Consider the following 26,819-nt stretch of genomic DNA (forward strand, 5'->3'; position numbering starts at 1 on the left):
GGGTTGTGGCCACTCAGACAAGGCTCAGATAATTTCTCTTTCAGGAATATATTTACTCTGAAAACCAGAATTTACAATTTCACAAAATCAGATTTTACTTTTAGTTATGTATGGTTAATTAAACATAATCTCTACCTATGAAAAATCTAAAAAAAAACAAGGAAAATGATATCTGAATATGTTGTACACTAAGAAATATTTTTACCCAGGCTTACGTTCAATTTAGAAGAAAATTATGAACTGTGTTCTATTTGCAATTACTCTGGAGGCAATAAGATATCATTTTAAAAAGTGACTTAAAGACAGTTGTTTCTCCAGGAGAATGAGAGCTAAAGTAGATCAAAGTGAAATCAAAGATTTTTTTAAAAGAAAACACTAATTTATACAAATCATTTAGAAGAAAGCATTATAAATATGTAAAAGCTTATTTGAAAAGAGATAATAGAAAAATAATTTGACTTCATTTCAATATAATAAAGACTGAAATTTTTCAGTTGCCTGAATGTGGTACTGAGCTTTTCTTATAGGCAGATATTGTGTGGGTGGATGTGTTGATAGAACTATATTGGTGCTACACTTTTTGGAGGTTGCTTGCCTATGAAGTTCTTCAGGATTCTACCAGCTAAACTTGTCAAAATGACTTTTTATGTTCTGTTAGGCCACTACACATTTTTACGCTTATTCCACACAAAGAGAATGTTCCACTAGGGTTGCATTTCTCTAGAGAACGACAAGAGCTAGGCCGACTTTCTCTTTTCTAACACAGGGATAAGTTTTCATCAACTACTATGTGCTATATTCTCAGTTACGTATTTTATCATCCGACTGAGTCATAGACTGCCAACAGCATTTCTGCATTAAAGGGCTATGAGCCTAACAGTTTGGGGGGCTGAAAAAGAGCATGACTGTGTTTGGCTCTTCCAGATTTTTAGCTGACTCTATTTAGAGTCCTGCAGTAATATTTTTCTTCTCTTCTCTTTTGAATAAAAACAACATTTTTTATGACTGCCAAGGGGTGTACTATTACCAGCAAAGAAAGTTCTCATCTTTTCTGCCTTCTGCTTCCCAGGAAATTTTCTTTAAATTTTATTCTAAAACTTGGCGGGCTTCTTGATCATTTGGCCCCCAAATACGAAGCCCTTTGGTAATATCTCCAGCCTGCTCTAATGAGAAAACCAAGAATGCACTTATGTACTTACTATCCCTCAGAGATCAGGGAGAGCTGGAAGCACTTTTAAAGGTGATTTAATTTATACCTTCATTCACAGGCGAGGAACGTGAGGGTCAGAGATTTTAATTGCCTAAATCCTCAGAGCTCTTCTATAGCAGAGCTAGGATTAGAATTTAGGTTTTTAGCTCTTAAAATAGTAACACTTAAGAGGGGTAATACAGAATAGTCCATATCCTTAAAACGAAATGTTCATTTCTATATGAATGCAAGATTAAAACAGGCTCAAATGCATGATATATTTTATAAAACCAGTGTCCCACTAGTTTAACAAGTACTGTTTAAGGATTCCAATTAACTTGTAAAAAGGTACAGAACGACCTTCAACAAAAAGCCCATGGTTATCCAATTAGAAAAAGATTCAGATAACTCCAAGTTTCTCAGAGCAACATCAGTAGAGGGGCTGAGTTCTCATCTCATCTATTTTATCTCCAAATGGCAATTCTAGATTACTCATGTAAAGACATATCCATCGTTTAAAAATTAAAAGGAAAATGAACCTTTGGTTATAATTTATTTCTGATAATGTACACAGCTAATGTTATATAATTAAAATATCAATGTACTCATTTTAAGTGTGTGTCAGTGTTATTAAAATAGTCACATAAACTTTCTACTGTGTATAGAATTAAACATATACTTTAATGCTAATAATAACATAAACAGTAAAATTTTCTTGGTAATCTCTATAGAAATGGCAGCAGTAGATGTTAACAATCTTCTAACAATTAGATTAGTAACATTTACTGTAAAATGTTTAAGTGAACACACGATGACTCAAGTTCTTACATCACTTGAATTAGAATGCTCTGGGAAGTCATAGTGCTAAACTTTCCAAAGGGCATTTAACGTTGGCATTGACTTGGATATTTATGCTCACTGGTGGGGCATGTAACTATGAGTGTACCTGCAAGTGGTTTCTGATTTCCCCCCAAAGGAGTTCTAAATGCAAAGAATATTTTCTCATTCTGAATATATCTTTGGCATATTTTAAAACAGACCAGCATTGTAGCCCTTATCTGCCTGATCTGTTATGGCACTAATAGGCTTAGTTTTGCAGCATGGTGGGTTTCAAATATAAAAGTTTGTTACTTTTTTCTGCTTTCTATTTTGCAAAATTCTTGGTGGCATTGCCTAAACATTGTCAAAACTGTCTGGTTAAACATATGATGTCTAAACCTGAGTTTATTTCCAAGCAGCACTCTACCGATTTCAGAGTGGTCCGTACCACTTGAGCTTCTTTTACTGTTTCTCCTATTGAAATCTGCCATCTCAATGTTTCTATGTTGAATTCTTTCATTTTGAAGCTTACAAATTTAGAACACAGATGTCACAGCTCTGAAATTACTGCGTAGAAGGCTTGAACTCTTTAAAAACCAAATTCTTTAAGAGAATGCGTCTCAAACTTTCATATGCATAAAAATGACCTGAGAATCTTGCTTAAATGCAGATTCTGATTCAGTAGGTCTGGGGTGGAATCTGAGACTCTTCATTTTCAACAAGCTCCTCGGTGACACTGACATTCCTGGTCCTCGGTAGGAAGGCTATAAAAGGCACACGAGATAAAATCAAGCAGTGGACTTATAGCAACTTATTCTTTAGGCAGCATAGTTCTACAGCAGCTGTGAAAACTATTTCCTCCTACTTTATATTAACTCTTCATTTAAAGAAAAGCAGGTAGTAAAGGGAGGGCTGCCAAGTGTGGACACACAATGGAGAAATGTTCCTCTTTTCTACCAATCTGAAAGTTTGCTGCTAGGCTCAAACAGGTGAAACCTGAGAGGTTTTCACGACAGTGCCTGCATACAAAACTGGAGGAAACTTCCCTGAAGGTAGCCTGAGGATTCTCAGGTGGAAGGGTTATACGGAGACTGATGAAGGTGCCCGGCAGGACTTTCCAAAGCAAGTCTTTGTACGATGTTCAGAGGACATTCATTATGGATATAGATATAGATGCAATTCACTTGTGAGCTTGTTGATATATGCGGATGAGTGTGAATATATAAGCATATGTGTGTGTGTTTACACCAAAGCAGAATAGAGAAAGAAGTAGGACACAATTTCTTTTAAGCCAACACCACAGAGTGGTGGTGTTGCTTTTCTTCTTCAGCACTGGTAATGGGTTGCCATCCTCCACCCCCTGTGTTATTTCTTCATATGCTTATAGCTATTGCTTGTCACCTTGTCTTTATCAAGTCTCACCTATTTATTGCCTTAGGTAATATTTCCTATTGGTGTCACATGGAAATTCATTCCAGTACATTTCATCAGCACAGTTTCATGAACCTGAAAAATGTTTAATATGACCATTGGGTTAAATTATTTATGCAGTATACAATTAGTTACTTAGTACCAGGCAAAGGAAATTCTTTACTATTTCATCTCTCCTAAATATTTTCCCATTAAAACTAATGACACGGTGAGAAAGTACAGGAGAAATAAGTTCAGTATCACCGTGAGGAATCAGTACATTTGACTTTAGAAAACTGCCATCACTTGCTTTGACTACTGTCCGATCATTAAACAGATCACTATTTTGTAATAGGATGTGAAACAGAAGTATATTCCCTATCAAATATTAACCCCCATGTTGATTTTTCCTCTTGAATTAGAGCAATTTATTTACAGCATTTATTAATAGCATTAGTGAATCAATATTCATACACGAATAAATATCCCCTATCTGCAAAATGTTGAATGAGATAAACAGTTTAAATTTATTACCTTTATAGGAATTTATTGTTAAATTACATTTTAAAGAATTCCCAGTAGAGCTAAGAAACAGGCAAGTAAATTCTATTGCTTCTAGGTACTTAGAAATAGTATGTTTCATTATCAGCATATATAAACCACTAGCAATAAAAAAGAAATGAACACACAAAACATTTATTCTTGCAGTAATCATATACGCTTTAATAACCTTGAGAAATGAGCTAGAAAAGTCTGTCTTTAAGGACCCACATTCAGTACTTCATACAAAAAATACAAAACCAACAGACAATGGATTAAAAATCAGCAGCTGTTTCTTGAGTGTGACTTATGTTATTAATACTCTTAAGAAAGTAACCTCTAAGTTCTATTTATAAATAATTTTTTTGGATTGCTACCTATGAGGGATTTAAATAGATTTATATTTGGAGTTGATATATGTATATATGTATATATAAATCGTATTTTTCCCTTTTTATCAGCTCTCTGGGAATCCTGTTTGAAATATACTGGGTTTTAAGTATACATTTTAAAAACGGAATTCTTGCTAAATAATTTATCTTGTAGCATGCATATAACTATATGTCTATATGACACCACTGTTAAAATAAGAAAAGCCTATTTCTTCATTAACTCTTGGCCATTAGTTGCTCATGCACTGGTACCATTAACCTGGGGGACCTGGGGGTTTTTCCTCACCTGATTACATCATACATCATCTGGGTATTTTATATATTATCTGATTCATACCAATAAGAATTCATTCTGAGAAACAGGTACACACACCACCACCACCACCACCACCACCACCACCACCACCACCACCAAGATCCAAAAACTCTCAAAATGGTTTTTCTTAATTCACAATGATACTGATAACATGTGACATTCTATGCTACAAAACTGTGATTAAGCCAACCAACAACAGTTTCTCATATTTAAAGAAAATATACAGATTTTCCTAATTTTGAGGTTCTCTGTGAGATGGCATCATCACTATGATTGAAGTTTTACCTCTGGTGGTTAGAGTCAGAACACAGAACAATGGGACTCATGCCAAGAAAACCAGCCTCTGTACCTTAGACTGTGGTCATAACTCACACATGTATATTCTATAAAGTCATTCTTCATGGTGTTCATGATCCATTTTTAATTGCAATAGAAAATGAATATTTGTGTCAATTACATAATATGCTTCTATAGGTTTGAACAAAAACTACATTGAGTATTTTGCTTGCATATCCATTTGTAAGTCCTGGGTGGGTCTTAACAGTGCTCCGCTATTTCATATGATTATATTTACAAAGTGTTTGATTAAATACAAGTTTAATATTTGGCTTTTGTGGTACATCAGTTAGTTTTCTTTTAAGTGATAGTGTACAATGCCATTCGACTTTGGACAAATGACATACATACATCTGAACAAAAATTACCTTCAAGAACATAGAAATGAAGAAAACACAGTCAGTTAACATTTAGAAAATACAAAACAATTAATTTTACTGAAAAGCTTCCAGTTAAATGTAGGTGCCAGAGTAGTCATTTATAGACTATCTTTTAATTCTATCTGACGTCCAAGATATGACTTTATGAAACTGATGACTTTTTAAAGTATAATGTAATGTCTGACATATTTTAGCTCTGGTTTCTACCAAGAAGTCTTGGAAATATACAGGCAGCATGAGCCCATCTTTGCTGATAGGAAACTACTTATCCATGAGAGATACATTCATTCTAGCAGTGTAGCTGAGTACCAACTGATAAATCACCACTCTGGGGTTTGACATCAGAGGCCAAAAGGACTCCTTTTCTTCTCATATGAATATGTTATTGCTGGGAATGCTCAGCTCTACAATGTTACAATTACAATGTCTTTCTATTTTTTCTCTCTTGGTCTGCTGATGATGACAATGGCCAGCAAATGACCAAATTTATGTTCCACATCAAGTAATCCCTTGCTCTGATGAGCACTGTCCCCTTGCAATAATCCACCTCTTTCAAAAATCCCCCAAATATCACAGGAAGCTGCAAGAAAAATCAAGTGTGTGATGTTGCAACTAGAGGACAACTATCCATGATGTCTGTGACCAATATCCAGAACAGGGACACCTTCATGAGCCTGCCTTTGCCTTCGCCTCTGACGATGCCGTGATTTACTTATTGCCAACTCCCTGCCTTTCTCCTGGATGCAACCTACTTGTAGGTTGTTGTAGGCCTCCTACTTCTGGTGAACTTGCTATATTCACTTACTAAGTCCAATAGTTTTTGGTAAGTTCTTTAGGATTTTCTACATAGAAAATCATGGTATATGTAAATATAGTTTTATTTCTTCTTTTCCAACACGTGTCACTTTCATTTCCTTTTCTTGTCGTATTCACTAGGCAGGACTTCCAGTGCAGTGTCGAATGAGTCTCTGAAATCTCCAGGAAAGGATCCTCATGGTCTCTGCTCACGTTGGAGGGACTGCAGCCTCTAGTGCTGTGTGATCTGCAGCAGCTGCTCAACACCAGTTTCTGCTTCTGTCATCACATGGACTTTGCCCGCGAGTCTCCTCATCTCTCTGGCTCTCTTGAATACCAATCACTGGAGTTAGCAACCACCTTGGGACCCTGTTAAACCAACTACAGTCCTCTAATTGGGTGGGGAAAAAAGGTCACATAGACGTGTTATTGTAGCCTCTGATTTCCTCTTAAGGGGCTCCCGACATACATTTACATTTATTCCTCACATACACATATATTTCCTGAATTCGTATGATATTTACTCTGAGAGAGAGAGGGTGAACTCCAAAGCTGACACCCTGATGTTTTCCTGTGCTATATTTTTCCTTTCCTGTCCTTTATTTCCCAACATTTAGTGGAACACAGCAGTCCAAACCTTTCAGGTTCCCACATATCCCATTTCTTCATAAGAATCTACTGGTTTTTGTTTGTTTTGTTTTGTAGGGGAGGAACAGTCTTATTTAATGTGATAACAGAGACCAGGATTTGATCAGTAATTCTATGACACCCTTAAGAGCAATAGAAGTGAATAAATATGCACTTAAAAGGCATCTTCTAGAGCAGCATTAATGTGAATCAAAGGCAGACTTCTGAGGGGTGACATGGCAATGGCTGCTCTTAGAGAAGACTCTTTAGAGCAGTTGGGCGTTTTAGCCTTTCTAATTCTTCCAGGTAACTGGCTTCCTACTTTGTCTGCATTTTCAACTGTTATGTTTGCCAATAGCTTGTTCGTGTGTGAGTTTGCATAACACTTATTATGGAGAAACGTGGCTTTTTGGCATCATTTGAATACTTATGGTTTAGAGACCATTGGCCATGAATAAAGTATGTTTCTTTATATATTATCTTTTGAATTTTTAGCTTCAAAAGTTTCATTAAATGATTTTTAATGCCAATATAAGATAAAAATACCATTTTGTAGTTGTTTGAATCAATAAAGTTCTTGGAAGAGAACAGTTGTTGAATGACAAAAGGAAAAGTTTATTTCATTAGCTAGCTCTGGAGCTATTATTTCAAAAGTATTGATTTAAGTGGGTTCTACATGGAAAACAAATGCCATGGTAGAGAGCCATCAGAATACAGATTGAAAACCTCAAATTATATAAATATTATTGTTCTGATTTAAAGAAAAATCAGGTTGGATCAGTGTTTTCCAGTTACTCCTACAGTATAAAGTATGTTTCAATTTCATCTGGTTTTTATTGTGCTAAATGGAAATAAATGCACCCAAACATTCTTGTCTCTAGAATTCTTGTTGTTCCCTTGTGCTTTAAGGAGGAGAGGGTATTAATTTTATGACATAAAAAAGATTATTTTTAAATCTTCTTTTATAAAAGGAGGAAAAATAAGTCCTCCTACTTTGAGGAAATAAAATAAAAACCCTCCCATTTTACAAAAAGGAGGAAATCGCCATTGAACAAAAGGAAGAGCTACCTGGCCAAGCGTTCAAATTCCAGAATCAGACTGTTCATCTAGAGGCATGTCATGGGTGGTTCATGTTCTATATACTCTCATCAACACCGGGAACAGCGGTGTGGGGTTTTATGGGTAAAGGCCAAATTAGCAGCTTTGTGCTTTTCTTTTGAGGTTGAATTTATACACGGCTGATAACATTCAAATTTCATCTCATGTGATGAAAGCAGAGAAAATGAATTGTTGTTGCTTTAAGCAGAGCACTGTTTCATTTAGTGAATGCAAGTCTTTTGGCTCTCTGATGCAGTCAAGATTCTGCTTATTATAAATGGAAAACAGTTTCTCGTGCTTTGGCATTTGCACTGACAAGCACAATATGACAGTGTACTAGGAGGAGATATTTTGCTTCAACTAACTTATTTCATGAACACCCTTAAAACACTATCTATACACCAAGAATGTCAAAAGGCTTCAGATGGCAATTTCTAGTAAGGAACGGTCATGAATAAAAACAAAGTGGAACACGATGCAATATTCTTCTCTTCCTTCATTTGGAATTCAAATAATCTAAGTTCTTGGATGTGGCTTTTTTAAAACATTGACACGTATGAACAAAATACTGGTTCCAAATAAGATCTGTTTGCAACCAGATTACTGAGCCCCAGCTACAATAAAATAGTGATGATTTGTGCAGTCTTCTAAAGAAGTACATAAATTCTCGTTTTGGCAGGTAGGCAGTCACTGAGAGGGCAGACACCCAGTTCTCCTCTTACACCTGAAGGTGATTTATGCCTGATTACACATGCTTTAAAATGTTGGAACAATGATCCTGGATATTGCCTCTTCTCTCCTCAGTGTTATTTTGACCTCTAGAGCCAGCATCTATTTTTAAATTTCAATTTTTAATCAGGGTCTCGTCCACGGTATCCGGAGGGTTCTCACTTAAGTTTTGTAGATTAGGTAAAAGTGTTTTAAACATACTTTATGGCTGGAACCTGATTGTGACTGGCTAATATTCATAATAAAAAAGAATAGTCAAATAAATACATCCTTCTCTTTTTACACCCTCTTTCCCCCCCACACACAAAAGCTCCCTCTCTCCAAAGTGGGGGGGGGAGAGGAACAAAGAAAGGAAAACAAGCTAAGTTTATCTCTGTTTACCTCTGACAACAATTCAAGAAATATAATATTAAGTGTGACTATGTCTTACGTGCTGGGAATATAACGATGAACAGGGCTGTCAAAATGCGGCTGATAAGGACCGCACACTCTAGCCAGAGGAGACAGACGCTCGCACATGCAATTCCAATGCTATGTATCAAGGGACATGACATGGGCAGCTCTGGTGTTGGCAGTGCACACAGCAAGGACATCTCCTTGCTGTGTGGGTCAGGAGGCTTCCTGGGGGATGCTGTGTGTCTCAAATGGAACTGGAACAATAAGCTGGAGTTAAGCCACTTGTAGGTAGGGTATATATCTTAAAATAGAACCATTTGAATTTCCTACATTTTTCCTTTTTAAAAATAATTTTAGTTCTCTTTCATTAGGAGAATTCTTTGATCAAGACAGAAATCTCAACTAAAGGGAAAATCATACTTAAGTCTTTAAAGTTAAAATAAAACCAAAACACTGAATAGCTAATTATTCTTCACTGCTGTGGGAAATACTAGACAGTCAGTCGATACCCCAGAAAAATAGGTAGGTAGGTAGGTAGGTAGGTAGGTAGGCAGGTAGATAGATGACAGATAGATAGATGATCGATAGATTGATACATAGATAGATAGAGAGACAGACACTAATATACAGACAGCTATCTGAAATATATCTTGAGTATCAGCATAATGCTTTTTTCCAATATTTGAGCTCTATGTATGTATGTACATTTATATCTCTGTATGCATAATCTTATATTTGATACATACATTAAGTATATCAGGAGCTTTATATGCCTTATTTGTTCATACACTATGAATACATGAATATCCCACCCTATTCCACAGAGGATTAACATTAACTGGCATGCAACAGGTAAAACAAACCAGCAATTCCCATACCCTAACAACAACCCCAAACCACAAATGCAACCAAGCTGATATAATGGGAAAGGAGATCCCACTAAATTAACAAGAAAGAGATGGGGCAAGAACTTTTACCTGGTCCTACCTGCCTTGTTTGGACATGAATAGGTTTCACTCTTTAGCTTGAACGTGGAAATAGCAGTTAGGTGAGACATGCAACATACTTGAAACTGGACAAAAAGCATAGGAGAGTTAAGAGACTATGAATTCCCTAGGATGCTGTATACATACACTTTTAATAGGTTTCTGTCAAAATTTTGGGGAAAATTAAGAGATTTAATATTTTAATTAAAGTGAATGTGCAGCACAAGAAAAAATATGCCAACTTTTTACTCACCCACAGATTTCACATCTTCAGATAACATTCAGTAACTTAATATCAACTTGAATATACTACAATTAAATATTTTTATTATTTGCAGACATTCTCACAGCAACATAATTAATTCCTTCCCTTCATCAAAAAAACTATAATGAATTATTCTTTCAATTAATGACTTTCCCTAGCATGACAAGATGATGTTTAAAATCTAAAAGACAAATGCCTCTCTTATTCACGTTTATTTTTAAAAGGAGCCAAAAAGGTGATCTTTTTTGAATAATATATTTCCTAAAAGCATAGACCATTCTTCAATATTAAAGTGATAATTATGAGAAAGGATAGATTTGTCTTATGTCATTTTATGACACATTGTTTCCCCCTAGATCACACTGAATGGATCCTCCTGAATTTAATTTCAAGTCATCTTGAGAAATTAGAATGGAATTTAAGCTCCAATTCATAAAACATCATTTTCTAATATGGGAATAGTTGGAGATCACATACTAACACCACTCTTTTAATTTAATATTGTAAAGAAACAATACCTGAAAGAGAAATAGTGGGCAGGAGACCATGTTATGACAGATTACATTAATCAACATAAGTGCCCTTCACCTTCATAGCGTGCTTTTCATTTTCCAGATATTTATAGGACATGAAATGAAAACTTTCAGTTGCCCAAGAGGTAGATGATGAACCCGTTTTCTGAATGGGAAACTGAGGCACTGAGATGCCTTACAATAGGCTGCAAAACTGGTCAGCGGCACAATCAAGATTGGAAGCAGGAGGAACTGGTTGAAATTGCATCTACATGGCTGCCCAAAACATGTCAACGGAATGACAGGAACAATATTGGTACATTGCCACACCCTGAGTTCCATCTTGCTCTGGGACATGCATAGTTGATGGACATTTGAAACTCCGTTTAAAGTTGGAGGATACATTTGTTCTCGAACGTCAAAGCCATGAGATCAGCATGAGGAGTGATTATTTACAGCAGCATCCTCAGATTCAGGAATGCAGGCCATGTAGAAACTACACAGACTGTATTTCAATAAATGAGATCGAGACATGAAAAACAAAATTAAAGACCACCTAATACAATAATAAACATTACATCTTCAGTTCAATATTTCTACTGTTATTCTATAAGGAGATTCTGTGAGTACAATTAAAAATAAATTTTCAAACAACTAGATTTGAAATTGGACTCACATCTCTATGTTGTGTGCCGTGATCTGCATGCTCCTAAATTAGGAGGAATAAACATAGCATAATTTTACTGCGTTTATATTGAACACATCTCTTTCTAGAATACAAAAATGTATCGTTATCCACTGCAAATAATTTACCAAGCTCTTCAAATAGATTAAAGCATTAAAGAAAACTGGCTAACTTCCCCAAGCCATGGTATTAGTTAAACAAGCAATATGACCAGAATGTAAGCACACGTGGGGGGGGGGGATGCTTTGCAGAAGATGCAGGAAAAGAAACAACTGTATTGTCCTTTAGGCTCCTGAGAATGGTCCCTGGGGGCCAATCCCACAGTCACTGTATGAGTAGCCAGTACATTAGGGACACACTAACATAGATGACACACAGCGTTATCCAGGTTATTCTTGCGATTGGTGGCCTGCAGTTACTTGTCACATGGAGGATGGCATTGGAAGAGAGAATGCCACTAGAGTTTTGGGCCCGAGCCACATAGAGGCCTGCATCTGCCCCGCATACCTTCGGAATGAACACTGAATGTCTCGTCTCCTTGTGTAAAACCTGTAAGTGTCCATCGGCAGACAATTTCTGGCCTTTCTTGTACCTGAAGCAGAGAGTCAGTTTTTAGTCAGGATCACTATTCACATCATATCCAATTTGTAATAACCATTACAAACAGGCCCATTACCACTGCAATATTCTCTAGTATGAGGAGGACCTTTGCAGCTACTGCAAATTCCAATGGGGCTGTTTACCTTTCAAGTAGAGGTTGGCAGCTGGTGACCAGAGTAAGTGCTTGATTCAAAGAGCATGTTTTTTTTTTTAAAATTGCATTTTTTGACAGCATTTATCAACCGAAATATTTGCATATGAAAATTCAGATATCCAACTACTCTTAACAAATCAGGCCATCTGACCTCCCTGGGCCACTATCTGTTCACGGTCATTATGTGGAGTATGAAATGGCACCCTCCTATTTGGCCTGCATCATTCTTTCAGCTGCTATGGAACAGCAGCTTGTGACTCGGAGTCTATATTGGAGTGAGACTCATCTGCCCCATTACATTTATCCCATGAGATCCACATGAGAGTACCAGTGTGCTATTTTAGAGGAAGGTACTGATAGACCATTTCTGGGAGAAATGAGTTCATTTCATTTTTATGAATTAATTTCATTAGAAGAAAACGATTTCTAATTATATAATGCTCTTATGCAGTTGGATTATTACTGTTACTGACGTGTTTCTAAAAGGTTCCTATGAACATGAGCACTTAGCTGCATCTTTTTATAAAGCAAACAATTTGTTTCTTTCGTATATTCTAGATACTTGTTTATTTATACCCACATTCTACTATACAAGAAGTGACGACAAACCTGAATCATTTTCTGTTCCTGTTGCCCAAATGATAATTTTGCATTTTTATGAATGACCTAAGATTGTGTGATTCCCTGAGAGCTTGCCAGCTATTAATTAAGCAAAATTGCCAGTTGTTAGTTATGGAAAAATCTGAGGGCAAGATATTTTCTCAGCATAGTTCTTCAATATTATGTTTGCAATCGCTCTTCAACAATATATATTAACCAAGTACCAAGTTATTTGTTGTGCGGACAAAAAGAAGAAACACTTCAGACAACATTTTTCTTTGGGGAGAACTGATATTTAATGATGAATTAAATATCTTTTAAATTCATAAATATGAAATTCCTGATGTGTAAAAAACATGCAATTGTAAAATAAATAAATAAATAAAACAAAAAGCATAAATGGTGGCACGGTAGCAGAAGTGTAGTTTTCTTTAATAATCCAAGAAACCAAAGTTTTCTGATACGTTATTTAGTAACCAATCCACACTTCAAGTACTATCAATGGGTACACATGATATGTTAAATAATTTAAATAGGTACATTGCTAATTTAATATCTACTAAAATATTATGATAAGTAAATGCTATTTTATTTATCTTAGTTTAGAAGTATAAACTCATTCTCACAAATTTGAAATTTCGTCCTCAAATAAACCTACTTAAGGCTGAAAATTTTCTAAATATTTAAAAGTAACCCAAGTATTGAGAAAGTTAGAACTGCTTTTATAACAACAATAGGTAATTCAAAACTTGTGTTCTGCAGTTCACTTTTATTAAAACAGATAGGCTAAAAAATAATGCTGTCTCCAGAGTGAAATCATATTGCTCACAGCTCAGTTATTACACCACCTTTCAAAAAATGGGTTTATTATCAGTCACTGGGAGTAACTGCGAAAGAAATATTTTTATTCCATCTTTCATATTGAAGAATTTATAAAAAGAAATCTTAGTGAAACAAACAATACTGCAAAAGTGGCATGTGTAACTGCTGGGAAGAGAAAAAAAGATGAGATAGGTAAATGAAAGAAAACAAATTCTTACGTTTTTAAATTGAATAAGGGATGTTAAATTAAGAAAATGTCATGCTTATGTAAAAATAAACAATAGGAAAGAATTTCCACCCACCATCTTTAGAAATGTGGAATGTTACACTGATGGAGAAACAAACAAACCAAAACAAACCAGCACAAGTTGCAGTGCTTTGGGAGTTTGTTAAATTATTCTTTTATATGGTTACTTTTTTTCTTCAGGGTATTAGCCATGCTGCAACGAAAATCATTGTTGGGGATTTGATGTGAGCTTGAAGCATGCAGAGCTGCAGTGCTGCAGAATACTAATCAGCTATCCCTAAACCTCTAAGTTCGAGCACATGAATGATTTGCTCAGTGATTCAATTTGTTTCTGTTTATGGCTTGTCATTATAGGCTACCCACCATGTCAGTGTAGGCTCTGGAAATCCTGTCACTTCAACTTCCAAAGTCACTGGAGAACCTTCCACAACAGTTACATTAGACAGGAGCCTGGAGAAATGAGGTGCCTGGCCAGCTAGGCTGACCACGCTGCTTTTTGCTGATGTGCTTCTACTCTCTTCTTGGGAAACTATTTGCCTCTGATAGGCCAGGCTGGGGCCTGATTGAAACCCAAGGCCCAAGAACTCGTCCTGGCAAGCATGCAGCCTATCTCCTGTTTTAGTGACGTTATCATCAGCATGCATTTTCTCCTGTGTTTCTAGCAAACTTTCCTGAGCCTGTGGGTGCTGCTGTAAAGCTCTCTCATGCACTTCACTCGACATGCTCTCTGGATGTTTAGCACTGATTTCGCAGATGGCAGTACTCTTTTCCAGAAATCCTCTGGGGCTTAATGGAGGCTCAGCTTTGAACTGAGGGTAAGGCCTCTCAAAATGCCTTGAAAACGTTTCTCTCTCATCATTGCAAGTATCAGCAAAAGCAGGAGGTGGTAAAAGGACAGATTCCTGGGTCTCCCTTGGGCCCCTGGCCCCCTTCTGCATCTTGTAGCTGCTTCTGTGAAGGCTGAGGGAGGGGCTGGCAGGTTCTTCCACCTCCATGTCAGACAGTGCGAGGGGGGAATCAGGGCTCCCTGGGAGTGGAGGCAAGGAGATGTCATCAGGTGAGACACACTCGTGTTCTTCTAAAAGCATGTCTGCAGGCAGGAGCAGACCTTGGACACCACCTTCTCTGCCAGAGGACAGCTGCTTCAGGTCCCGTGGAAGCTGACTCCCTCCTGTTCCATCAATGGCCAAAATGTCAGCTACCGTAGCCTGCTCCTTCAAAACAGAAAAGCCAAAGTTTTGAGTTAGTTACTGAATTTTCTTTCTCTAGGTCTCAAACTCAATTTGAGCAACAACTTGAGAAAACCTGCAGTGAGTTAAAGCTTGGGGCCCTGGCTAAAGCATTACGGAACTCGAAACCATTTGTCTATTTAACCAGGGCACAGTCCCATCCCATGACTAAGGAACGGATAAACTGAGCTCCAGTCTCTGAGTGAAATGTGATCGACCTTGTGGAATGGAAAGACAGTTGTAGCCATCAGCTCTAATGAAGGAGTAGGCTGGATAAATGTCTTTTCAAATCATAATCTGAGGAGTCTCCTTTCACCAGCAAATTCTGCTCTGGTTTGTCTACCCTCCATGTAAACACAGTTCTTAAATGTACACTTGAAACCTATATCATTTTATTACCTAATGTCAACCCAATAAATTTAATAAAATAAAAAAATTAAACCTAAGAAAAATATCAGGGGTGGCTGATTGCTCAGTGGTTAGAGCGTGGTGCTAATAACACCAAGGTTGCCTGTTCGATCCTGGCATGGGCCACTGTGAGCTGCGCCCTCCTTAAAAAAAAAAAAAAGAAAAGCATTGGAGCACCCTTGTTAGGTGATCACTCGGACTCTACTAGAATAACCCTTCTCCTTTCTCAGGCAAATCATTCTTTTTATTTCATTTTTTCCTGTGCTAAAATGTACATAACATAAAATGGACTGTTTTAACCATTTTTAAGTGTATAGGTAAGTGGCAGTAAGTACATTCAGCATGTTGTGCGTCCCTCACCATCAGTCATTTCCAGAACTTTTCATCTTTCTAAAGTGAAACTCTACACTTTAAGTACTAACTCTCCATTCTCCCTCCCCTCAGCTCCTTCTCTTTCTGTCTCTATGACTTTGAAGACTCTAGGTACTTAGTATAGAGAAAACCATTTTTAATGACTGGTTTTATTTTCTTAAAGCCCCTTGGTTTTATTCTCACATTGAAAAAACATTTATTGAGCAACTAGTATATACTAGGTAGTGTTCTAGGCATTGGAGAGTTAAAATAGTGAGTAAAAGTAAACAGTCTCTGCCCTCATGGAGATGGTAGTTTAGTGGGGAGTGTAGGTCATGCTAGGAGACTGCAAACAGCAGTACATCGCCTCCTGCTCTAGTGTTTCTCCCCACTAATCCACGTCCAAATACACCCTCTGGCATAGGCTCAAAGCAGCCCTGAAGCTGAAAGGGATCTCATCTATCCCAAACCGCTTGTTTTACATCTACTTCTTTCTTTGCCTTCCCTCAGTATTTGGGGTGCGTTTTTACTTATTTAATAATCACTGGTTTTCGTCCCTTTGCTATAGCTTGTGCACAAGAAAGTGACGTCTTGCCTTGACTTTGAGTTCTTTGTTTTAGCACATAGTCCTGCTCCTGACACACTTTATAATTGATTTTTGAGAAACAAATGTTTTTAGGTTGAAGATTAGAAGTGAAAAGAGTGATCCTTCTCCTATCTCACAGATATGATTTATTTGCAGAGAAAGCGTGAACCCAGCTTAGAGAATGTGGTTTCCTTCAACCATTTAATAGAAGTTTAAATTCTGGGTCTCTAAGCCAGAAGTTTTTAAAAGTCCTTCTCATTAAAAAAAAAAGAAAAACAAAAAACAAAACAACTAAATAAACCCATATCTAGTAGGGAATGCCCCTCCTTTTGGTTTTCCTACTAGTTTAGCTCTGCCTCTTATTTTTATCTCTTTCTGAAAGTAGAATATTTATTTTCCTTTTCATAAGGACTTTGATCCAACTTTCTTTTCAGTCTGAAAATCTCTGTGAAATTCTGGCAGGCTCTGTTTGAACACTTTTTCTGAAAAGGTACTTTCTTTGAAAATGATTGTATGTTTTATTTATGTTAAGAATATCTTCTTCCATTTAGCAAAGACCTGCCTTCCCTCAGTATCCATCAATGGGTCTGAACGGGCCTTTTGGAGGGACACAGAAGATGTCCAATTGCCCTCCTCTTGTACCAGCCCTTTGACTATTTAGAGAACTGGTCCCACAGCCTCTCAGTCTCTGTCTTTGTACTAAAACCCCCAAGATCTTCTTCTGCCTTGACTCCTGGAACTTTCATCATCCTGGTCACCTTTGGGGAGGTCCCACTCCTACTGGGCTATAAGCTGCTTCCTAGGAAAGCAGGGACATTTGTTGAGCTAAGGGTCATCCAGGGGCAGGTGGCTCCTTAATGACTTCTTTGGGTAACTTATGCCTCTCCAGAGAGGAGCAATGTTTAAAACTTGTCTTACATTTAAAAAAAAAAGCTTAGGAGAGAAACTTGACGAAAAGTCCAGGCTGGTCTTCCCACAGCTCAGTCCCTCCTGGGGAGAAACCGACTTATTTCATTGTGGATTTGGAAGAAGAGACCAAGCACGGTCAGTTGTGTACCTCTGAAGCCTGCTTTTCTTCTATCCACTAAACAGCTGCATTCACATTGGCTCTTAAGCATGAAAAACCCCATACAGGCAGCCTTGGTTGTCTAGCTGTGCTCCCAAGTAGCTGGGTAGACAAGTCTATCTAAATCAGAAGTGAAGTTCTGGGAAACCCAGTAGGTGAGTCTGAGTCACATTCTCCAATCCAGTTTTTACTGGTTACTAATTTCTGACTCCTGTGTCTCACTTTCAGATGGCGCCGAAATCAAGAAGGAAATCCAAGGATATTATTTTTCACTCCCTTCCTACAATTTCTAAAGTAGAAAAACATTTTCCACAGAAAATATGACTACCAGATAACTTCTACTGATGATAAGAGGAAAAGAGTTTTCTCAAATCTTTTAAAAAAAAACTTTTCATCTTAATGTTCCCCTCTAAATATTTATTTCCAGGATTTATTTACTTTCCAGATGGGAAGTATTCAGTGGAATCATCATTTCCTTGATCTATAGATGACATATTTTTACCAAAGTGATTGTGTTAGTTCATTTTTTGTTTTCATAAGAACCACATCAACTGTTGATTCATACTGAGTTTCTAATCACTTAAAATTTCTTACTTCCTCTGTTCATTAATATCACTGATAATGCTGAGCACTGTAGAGTTTAGGTCAAAGCCAGATGTCTCCCCAAGGCAAGGCAAACTGTCTTCCAGGCTGACACTGATGAACTACTTAACACTCTCGGGTACAATTATAATCCAACCAAACTCCTATTCAGTTCACATTTTTTCATTTACTTTAAGAGAAATATCATGTGTGTGTTTATCAAATGACTTCCTGGAACCATTACACATTTTGCCTATGGCACTAACCTAAAATTACCTCTTAAATAATCATCTCAGAAAGCAAAATGAAGTGAGTTTAATACCAGTTTTTCTGAGTAAGTCCACATTGCCTTTTGGCACTTTTGCCTTTATTGTCAAATGCAAATAAGCTTTTAGTTTTTAAGTCATTATGGAATTTTACAAAATTTTTTTTTAAAACTCTCTGAGCTATACTTTCTGGGTCTACTACTTTTCCTTTATGAAAATGGTTCCCAAGCATTCACATATAACAACTATTTTTTCACATTTCCCCGCCATGAAACAGTTTTTGCTATCAGCAGAAAAAAAAAGTGTGTATGTGTGTGTATGTGTGTGTATGTTTCTAGAAAAAGGCAGATAAATCTACATATCTTGGCACAGATAAGGCACATTTGCATCAATCTGATGAATTCTGGCAAAATGGCTGGGAAACTGATATAATTCACCAAACACAGCTCACTCTCAATATATTCCTCTTATAACTTTAGTTATGCTTTATCTTTTCTGTTGATTCGTTTTTGTTGTGCTACCTTCTAAATATAATAAATGACATGTGATCTTGTCTTTAAGTTCTCTAATCTTCTCTATATACTTTCCACCTCAAAAATCTCATCCATTTTCACATCTAATGATCAGTTAACTTTCAATTAATTCTGAATTTATAGCCTCAGATCTTATCTCAGTCGGGATTTCTAAACTTTCATTTCCACTTATGGACATAACCACTTGGATTTATAATCATTGCCATGTAGGCAAACAAAATGATGTCTGGAAGAGAGAATAATTCCATCCATCGAATTAAGTGTGTAGCACCAGTCCACAAAGTACATAAAGTGGGGATCCATCTATGTGGTAAATTTAAGGGAACATCACAAGACTTCACCTTCCAAAATATCTCAATAGATAGTCTTATCTTGGGATAAATAAAATTAAATGAAGGTAAGTAGGAAGCGAGGAAATAAAGATATTGAACATAGGGCTTAATCTTTCAAAGGCATTTCAGGGAATTTGGAAGGGGGTTTGGGCAGCCAAGGGGTGACTTGGCACCTTTGGGCATTTGGAGTGAACAAGGTTAAAAAAGAACAGAAGGTGGCAAAGAACACTGTCTTCTTCCCAATTGTTTTCAAAGCAAATGTCTCAAGAACATCTTCCGCCACCTACCAAATGATCAGGATGAGGAGGAGAGCCCAGAGACTGTCCTCACCTCACGATAAGAACACTCCACTGACTTGTTTGGCATAAAAGTACCTCATGCTATTGCTTTATTAATCATCATGTAAACAGAATGCAAAGGGGAAAGTTTTGGCATGGGCATCTACAGCATTATTTCAAAACAGCAGTTCCTTGGAGTTTTCCTTCGGTCTTGTGGAAAAAGCTACATGGCTGAAATTCAGAAGAACTGGTTTGCCTGCCCAGTTCTGACACTACTTTCTGTGAATTTTGGAGAACAACATATTTAATCTCTCTTGGCGTCAGTTTCCTCAACTGTAAAATAAGATTTGATCAGATGATTGTTAAATCCCATCTAGTGCTAGAATTCTCTAACTTTACTTGTTGGCATTGAAAGCCTTCATCTTCTACCAGATAGTTTTGTGACTTTAGGCAAATTTCTTAATACTCTTAAATGGAGGTTAAATGCCTCCATTTAACCTTAGGAGTTTTCACATATTACTATGGATTTAGCTTCGGTTCTCACTTTGGAGATAAAACACCATCACTGATGAGCATTCCATTTACTGAATTGCCTACTTCTACCTGCTGCATTTTGGGGTCAGAAAAATGAGAAGCACTATCTCCAGGAGAAGATCTTGTGATTAATACATTCTTGTAAGAGTTTGGTGGAATTGTTCTTTCTGATTTAAATCATTTTCCAAGGAAGATCAACACGGTTTAAGGGCATCAAAACTGAACTAAGTGATTCCCGGACAAGCTTTTTACATGGTGCTCCTTGTTTTCTGTCCCCATGATGTTTTGGGGATCATTATATCTGATCTATAATACAAATGATACAGACAATCAGAGAGTAAATGTGACTGAGCTATTTAAAACTGAAGACTACTGCTGCCCTTTCATTTTGCTCTTTGTACACATCACACCAGAATGTATATGTAAAATTACGTCAACGAGAGTTCTTGACAGCTACAATTGTGAACCTTCACTTTTACCATAAATAACTGACGATCTATCATGTCTTTTAATTTATATTAAAATAAAAATTATTTCTCAATAAAAGGAAATCATTTTTTTACTTAAAGGAATCTGTTCCTTTAACTTTTCTCTAAGAAAAATAAATAAAAGCAAGAAAAACCATTTTTATGAAGTATAATTGAGTTTGTTTACTTTGGTAGAAAAACTTTCATTTCCAATCTTAGTAAATGTGTGTGGTTGACAAGGTAGAAAAATGTGCATAATTAAAAATAACAATAATAATAATAATAATAAAAAAGCTTGTGTAGCAATACGTATACCGGACAAAATAGACTTTAAAACAAAGGCTATAACAAGAGACAAAGAAGGACCCAGTAATCCCACCTCTGGGAATTTATGTGAAGGAACCCAAAACACTACCTCGAAGGGTCATGTGAATCCATATGTTCATTGCAGCATTATTTACAATAGGCAAGATATGGAGGCAACCTGGGTGTCCATCAATGGATGAATAAAGAAGAGTTGGCATATATATGTATGTATACACACACAAACACACAATGGAATATTACTCAGCCATAAAAAATAATGAAATTTTGCCATCTGCAAAACATGGATGGAATTAGAGGGTACTACGCTGGGTGGAGTGAGACAGAGTAAGACAAATGTCATATGACCTCACTTATATGTGAACTGGAGAACAGGATAAACAAACAAACACAACAAAAATAAACTCATAGATATGGAGAACAAACCAATGGTTGCCAGATGGGAAGGGGGTTGGAGGTTGGGTTAAAAAGGTAGAGGGATTAAGAAGTAAAAATTGGTAGTTACAAAATAATTATGGGGATGTAAAGTATAGCATAAGGAATATAGTCAATAATATTATAATAACTATGTTTGGTGTCAAATGGGTACTAGATTTATTGGGGTCATCACTTCATAAGTTATATAAATGTCTAATCATTATGCTGTACACCTGAAACTAATATAATATTGTAAGTCAACTGTAATAGAAATATAAAAAAATTTTAATTAAAAAATATTTTTAAAGGAAACAAAGAACTAAATTTAAAAATGGATGCAAGACCTGAACAGACATCTCACCAAACACAATATAGAGATAGCAAATATACATACAAAAAGCTGCTCCACATTATTTGTCATTAGGGAATTGCAAATTAAGACAACAAAGAAATCAAAGAGATATTCTTACACACCTATCAGAAAATCTAAGGAGCTGGTAATACCAAGCTCTTGTGAGCAATAGAAAATTAATTGCTGGTGGGAATGCAAAATGGCATATCTTCTTTGGAAGACAGTTTGTCAGTCTTGCCAAATTAAACATAGTCTTTCCATACAATCTTAGATAGCCCAACTAATTTAAATAATTTATTATCCACACCTGCACATGGATATTCATAGCAACTTTATGTATAATTGTTAAGAACTTGAAACAACCAAGATTTCCTTCAATGGATTAGATAATGGATAACTAAACCAAAGGTGGCACATATATAATAAAATATTATTCATCAATTAAAAAATGAATGAGCAAGCCACAAAATGACATTAATTAATCTTAACTTTATGTTGCACTGTGATAAAGACCAGTCTTAAAAAGCTAGATACTTTATGATTGCAAATACGTAATATTTTGGAAAAGGGCAAAAACCAAAGAGGGCCAAAAGATCCGTGATTGCCATAAGTTGTGTTGGGGAGCATTGTGTAGGTTAAGCAAAAGGAATTTTAGTAGAGTGAAATTATTCTGTATAATACTGTATTGGTGAACTCAAGACATTAAACATTTGTCAAAATGCTTAGAATGTATAGAATTTTACAGCAAAAAATGTAAACCTTAACATATACAACTTGAAAAAAAATTCACATATAGAAAATTTCCAAATATGAAAAAGAGTATAACAAAATAGTCGAAAAGCAAATCTGTCATTTTTTTGTCACCTGAAAGTAACATTTATCTTCTGTCTTGAAGACAGTTTTGGTCAGTCCACAACTTTAGATTGATTGAAATTTCTCAACATCATCTTTTGATTTTTACCATAATACTGAGAATTATATTATCAGCCTAATTGTCTGTATTTGGTACCTGATCTTTCCTTATTATTGAATGTTAAAATAACTTTTTTATTGGTTTCTAAGTTTTTGAGCAATTATACATTGTTAATATTAAAGATAATTTCTATAACTAAAAAATAATATGACATTGGATTTATTATCACTTACAAACTTAGTTAAGAAACTGTGATACATTTTATGTTATTCTTTATTATTTCTACTAGTAGGTCTCACTTGAGGGTGATTTTGTTCCTCTGGGGGTTTTTGGCAATTTCTGTAGTTGTTTTTTGGTTGTAAGGACAAGACAGGAGGGCTGCTACTGGCATCTACTGAACAGAAGCCAGGAATTCTGCTGAACATTCTACAACGCACAGCACAGCACCCCCACAAAACAGAGACTTTTCTGGGCCAAAATATCAATAGCACTGAGGTTGAAAAACCCTGATTTAGATCAATCAGAGTAACCAAAGACTGTATGATATAAGACTACAGTCCAACAAGATGATCAACATTTGGCAGATTTCCTTTGTCTCAGAGAAGAACCAGGGTTTAAGTACTTCAAGGTCATCCCACAAAAAAAGGCAATTTGCTTAATACTTCTTGCTACCGGGTGGTTATATAATTGCACTAGATCTTTACATATATTTAACCTGTGGGAACAGAACTATAAAGAAGCTCTAAGAACTGTACTGTCTTCAAGGAAAGATAACTATTTCTCCATGTGATAACTATACAACAGGGAGATTTTTTTCTTAAGTCTCAGATCACAAGAAGTATATTTCATCAATTTGGGGCTGTTGAGAATGGTGTTGATTCTGCTTGTTCCTTCAATTCCTTAGTAGAGGGAGAAGGTAACTTGGCAAAGCAGAAGGTCAAGTGCTAATTATAGTCCAGCAACTTTTTTTCTTCTTAATTGTTGTTTCAGGTGTACAAAACATATAGTCCAGCAGCTTTGAATAGAGAGTGTGCAACTGATGCCAAAAATCCATAATGATGTGATTTAAACAATAATTTTGAAATCATGATAACATTTGCATTTTTGACTATTTGCAATTTTTGCTACATGTTTAATTTATCTGTAATGCATAGGCTTTAAAGTAATTTAAATATTTCTTTAAATATTTTGGTATTTATATTTCAGTTTGATTCTGTATTTTAGTGCCTGGAAATATCTTAAAGGTAGACTCTATGGGGGCAAAATGCAATCTAATTTCATGTATTAAGGTTTTCTAATGGGTAGCATAAAACAACAAAATCATAGCTTGGTGGTATGATAAAGAGGGAGAAGTGAAATCTGAAGTTCGGTTTGAATATAAAAGAACAATGGAGAAGGCAGCTAAAGATCGGAGAAGTAGAAGCAGTTTGAGGTGACAGTATGGTGTTTGAATGGTTGTCCCAAAGTCACTGTGAAATGCTGTGTTTCCAGTATTCATTAAGAGGGACTCCAAGGGAAATAGCACAGGGCGTGAGGACTCAGTAAGTGGTAGAAAGGCAGTAAGGGGTGAGGACACTCACACTGCATTCACATTGGGATATTCTATTCAGATAGATAAGAAGGTTTCAATTCACCTTTTCTGTTTTTGTAAATGCAGAAGGACTCTAACCTCAATACAAAAGTAATGAATAGCTGAGGTTACATAGTTTTCTTTACCTTATTTGTTTCTTCAGTCAATATGGTCTGCTTATTTCTCACTGGTTCTTTCAGTAGGTCAATGCAATCATCGTGGAAGTCTTCCGAATTCAGATTCATCTTTAAAGCGTCTCCCTGCTGTACAAAGTGATAGTTAGTGAGAGCCTGGGCCAGAAAAGCCGGAGGAACAATGCCATGCAATAACCACTTGGAAGAAAAGATAGGCCACCTGCAACCTTTCAGTAAATGTATTTCACAAGAAACTGATGTATTCCCATGATGTGATTTATGAAATTATCCCTCCAAGTTCACAATTCCCTTCCTACCTCACTCCTTTGATAAAGTTCATTGCCAATAACAAACAAACAAACAAACAAAAACAAGCAAACAAAAACTGGTTGTTCAAAGGCCCGTCAGAAAAAACATCATTGTTATAATAGGAAGCACCTACAAAAGCATTCTCCTGAGAAAGGAATCTTTGTGCGTGGCAGTTAAAATCATTAGGTGGGTCAGGGGAGCAGCAATGAGGCTGAAATGACTAAAGATCTCTGATGGAGAACAAAGTAAGACATTCAGAGAACTTACACAAGCAAATGTTTGGGAGGCTCATGAAAAAAGAAGGAAGTATCACTGAGGACAGTCAAGAAAAAAGCAATTGAAAACGAAGGATGATTCAGGTGAGTGATGGTATTTTGCTCCTGCATTTCATGGGGCTCCATTTTAGTCACGGAGGTAGAAAGGGTTTGCAAACTGCTGTGGAGCCAGTGTTAGGACTGAAAAGACTTAGCAAAGGTGAAAGGAGCCGCAGGTACACCAAGGGCCAGAACACCAGTTTAGGATGATGACTGTACAGCAATAGAAGATAACCTGTTCCACCTGGAACATGGTCATTAGATGAGTCTTAAAGAAACAGGCACGTTCCTCAAAGTACGCATTCTACACTGACTCAGAGAATCTGGGAGGACACATTTCTGGGGATATTCACCTTTTCATCTTAACTCTAAAACTTAAACTTGTTTGTATTACTGGATAAGTCACTCTGCTTTAGTACACACTCAATACCTAATTCCAAAATGGCAGCTGTTGTGGAAAGAACATTAGATTTTGAATCATATCTAAGTTCGAATTTCAGATCCACCACTATTGACTGTGGGAGCCCAAGCAAAGCACTTTTACCCTCTTTGAACTTCACCTCTGAAACAGAGAAAACAACATTTGCCTTATTTCCATCACAAGGTTATTTGGAAATCACAGATACAATATGTATGAAAAGCCTTCGTAAATTTCAAATTGCTATACAAATAGAAAGGATTATTATCACTTTTTCAGCCTTGACAGAGATTTCTGGGCCTACTTTCTAATAACCCCTGCAAAAGAGAGCCATGGCATCAACCTTGAAAACATAAAAACTAGACATTTATGCTTCTCGTGCAAACATCTGTAAAGTGTTAGTAAGCATTTTTTTGACAAGCTTTTGTTCAGGCTGTAATTCATAGCAGCAATGCTGACATCCATTTATCTTGTTAGAGAGGCCCTTCCTCATTTTTACAACCACCCAAATTAAACTTTTTAAATCTATTGAAAAATCCTTCTCTACCAATCCTTGGAGCTTTTAGTACAAATGTCAAAATACTTTCTGGAGAACCTGCTTTAGGCAAAACATAGTGTTAAATGTGTGAAATGCTAAATTGAACAGAGCCATAGGATTTCCTCAAATATAATCAAGTAGAGGGGTTGAGATGGTAATGGAAATTCCATGTGATGCTCATGATAAGAAAGAACACAAGAGCTATGGGAGATCAGAGAGGGAGTGAAACAGCTAAGGGAGGAGTTGTGAAGGAGGCAGTATTTGAATTTGGCTTTGAGAGATAGTAAGATTTAGATAAACAGATAGAAAGTCATGTATCGGAAGTAAAGGTTTAGAAGCAGGAAACCTGGGGACATGGGGTAGTACACCACTGAAGCAGGAACCTACAATGACTATAGAAGTATAGTGGTTTGGGAAGAGAATCAGCCTCAGAACATTGAAAGACCTCGAATCTGAACTTTATTTAGTAATCAATGAAGAGTTTGTAGTGTAGTAAAAATGACACTAGCAGAACTGTATTTTGGGAGGGTGATGTAGCTGGCGTGTATAATTAGGAGGCCCCTGACTAGTGCCAAAGAGAATCCAAGTGATGGCCCGGGAATAAGAAAGAGAGGGTACAGTCCTGACTATAGGGGGTGTAGAAGGGATGGGCAATGAGGAAGTGTGGAGAAGCAATGGAAACAGCTTTCAGGAAGAATAGCCATGAAGGTGAAAAGTTGGAAATGGAGATAACTTTAAGAGTAGATTTTAGTAAGTGGATCTCACTTGAAGATATACAACATAAAAGGGAGGGATGTTGCAGACAACAGAGAACAAAGTGTCGGAGGAAGCAGTGATTTGCAGTGATTCTACACATCAGAAGTCAGGAGAAGAAACAGATCCTCACGGGGCAGAAGTGAAGAGGAAATGCTAAATGTTGAACAAGATAATACAAGATATATGGTACATTCATACATTACTAGTGGCATTATAATTGTAAAAGATTTATGGAAAGCAATAT

The 26,819-nt window shown here is 36.5% G+C and overlaps 1 protein-coding gene across 2 annotated transcripts in view; it reads right to left on the bottom strand.

The window, feature by feature from the left end:
- Positions 1 to 10,241: 10,241 nt before the first annotated feature.
- Positions 10,242 to 26,819, bottom strand: part of CCDC141 (coiled-coil domain containing 141) — a 167,179-nt gene continuing 150,601 nt past the window's right edge. Inside the window, exons 22-26 of one of the 2 annotated variants that reach the window (XM_081051212.1) lie at positions 24,253 to 24,369; positions 14,262 to 15,112; positions 11,983 to 12,067; positions 11,467 to 11,499; positions 10,242 to 11,295 (exon numbers count right to left, since the gene is read on the bottom strand). In XM_081051212.1, the coding sequence (XP_080907338.1) occupies positions 11,287 to 11,295; positions 11,467 to 11,499; positions 11,983 to 12,067; positions 14,262 to 15,112; positions 24,253 to 24,369 (1,095 nt within the window). In that variant the 3' untranslated portion in view covers positions 10,242 to 11,286. The other variant, XM_081051211.1, reaches the window with a different exon arrangement.

The sequence above is a fragment of the Rhinolophus hipposideros genome, assembly GCF_964194185.1.
Source record: "Rhinolophus hipposideros genome assembly, chromosome: 6".
Classification (NCBI taxonomy): Eukaryota; Metazoa; Chordata; class Mammalia; order Chiroptera; family Rhinolophidae; genus Rhinolophus; species Rhinolophus hipposideros.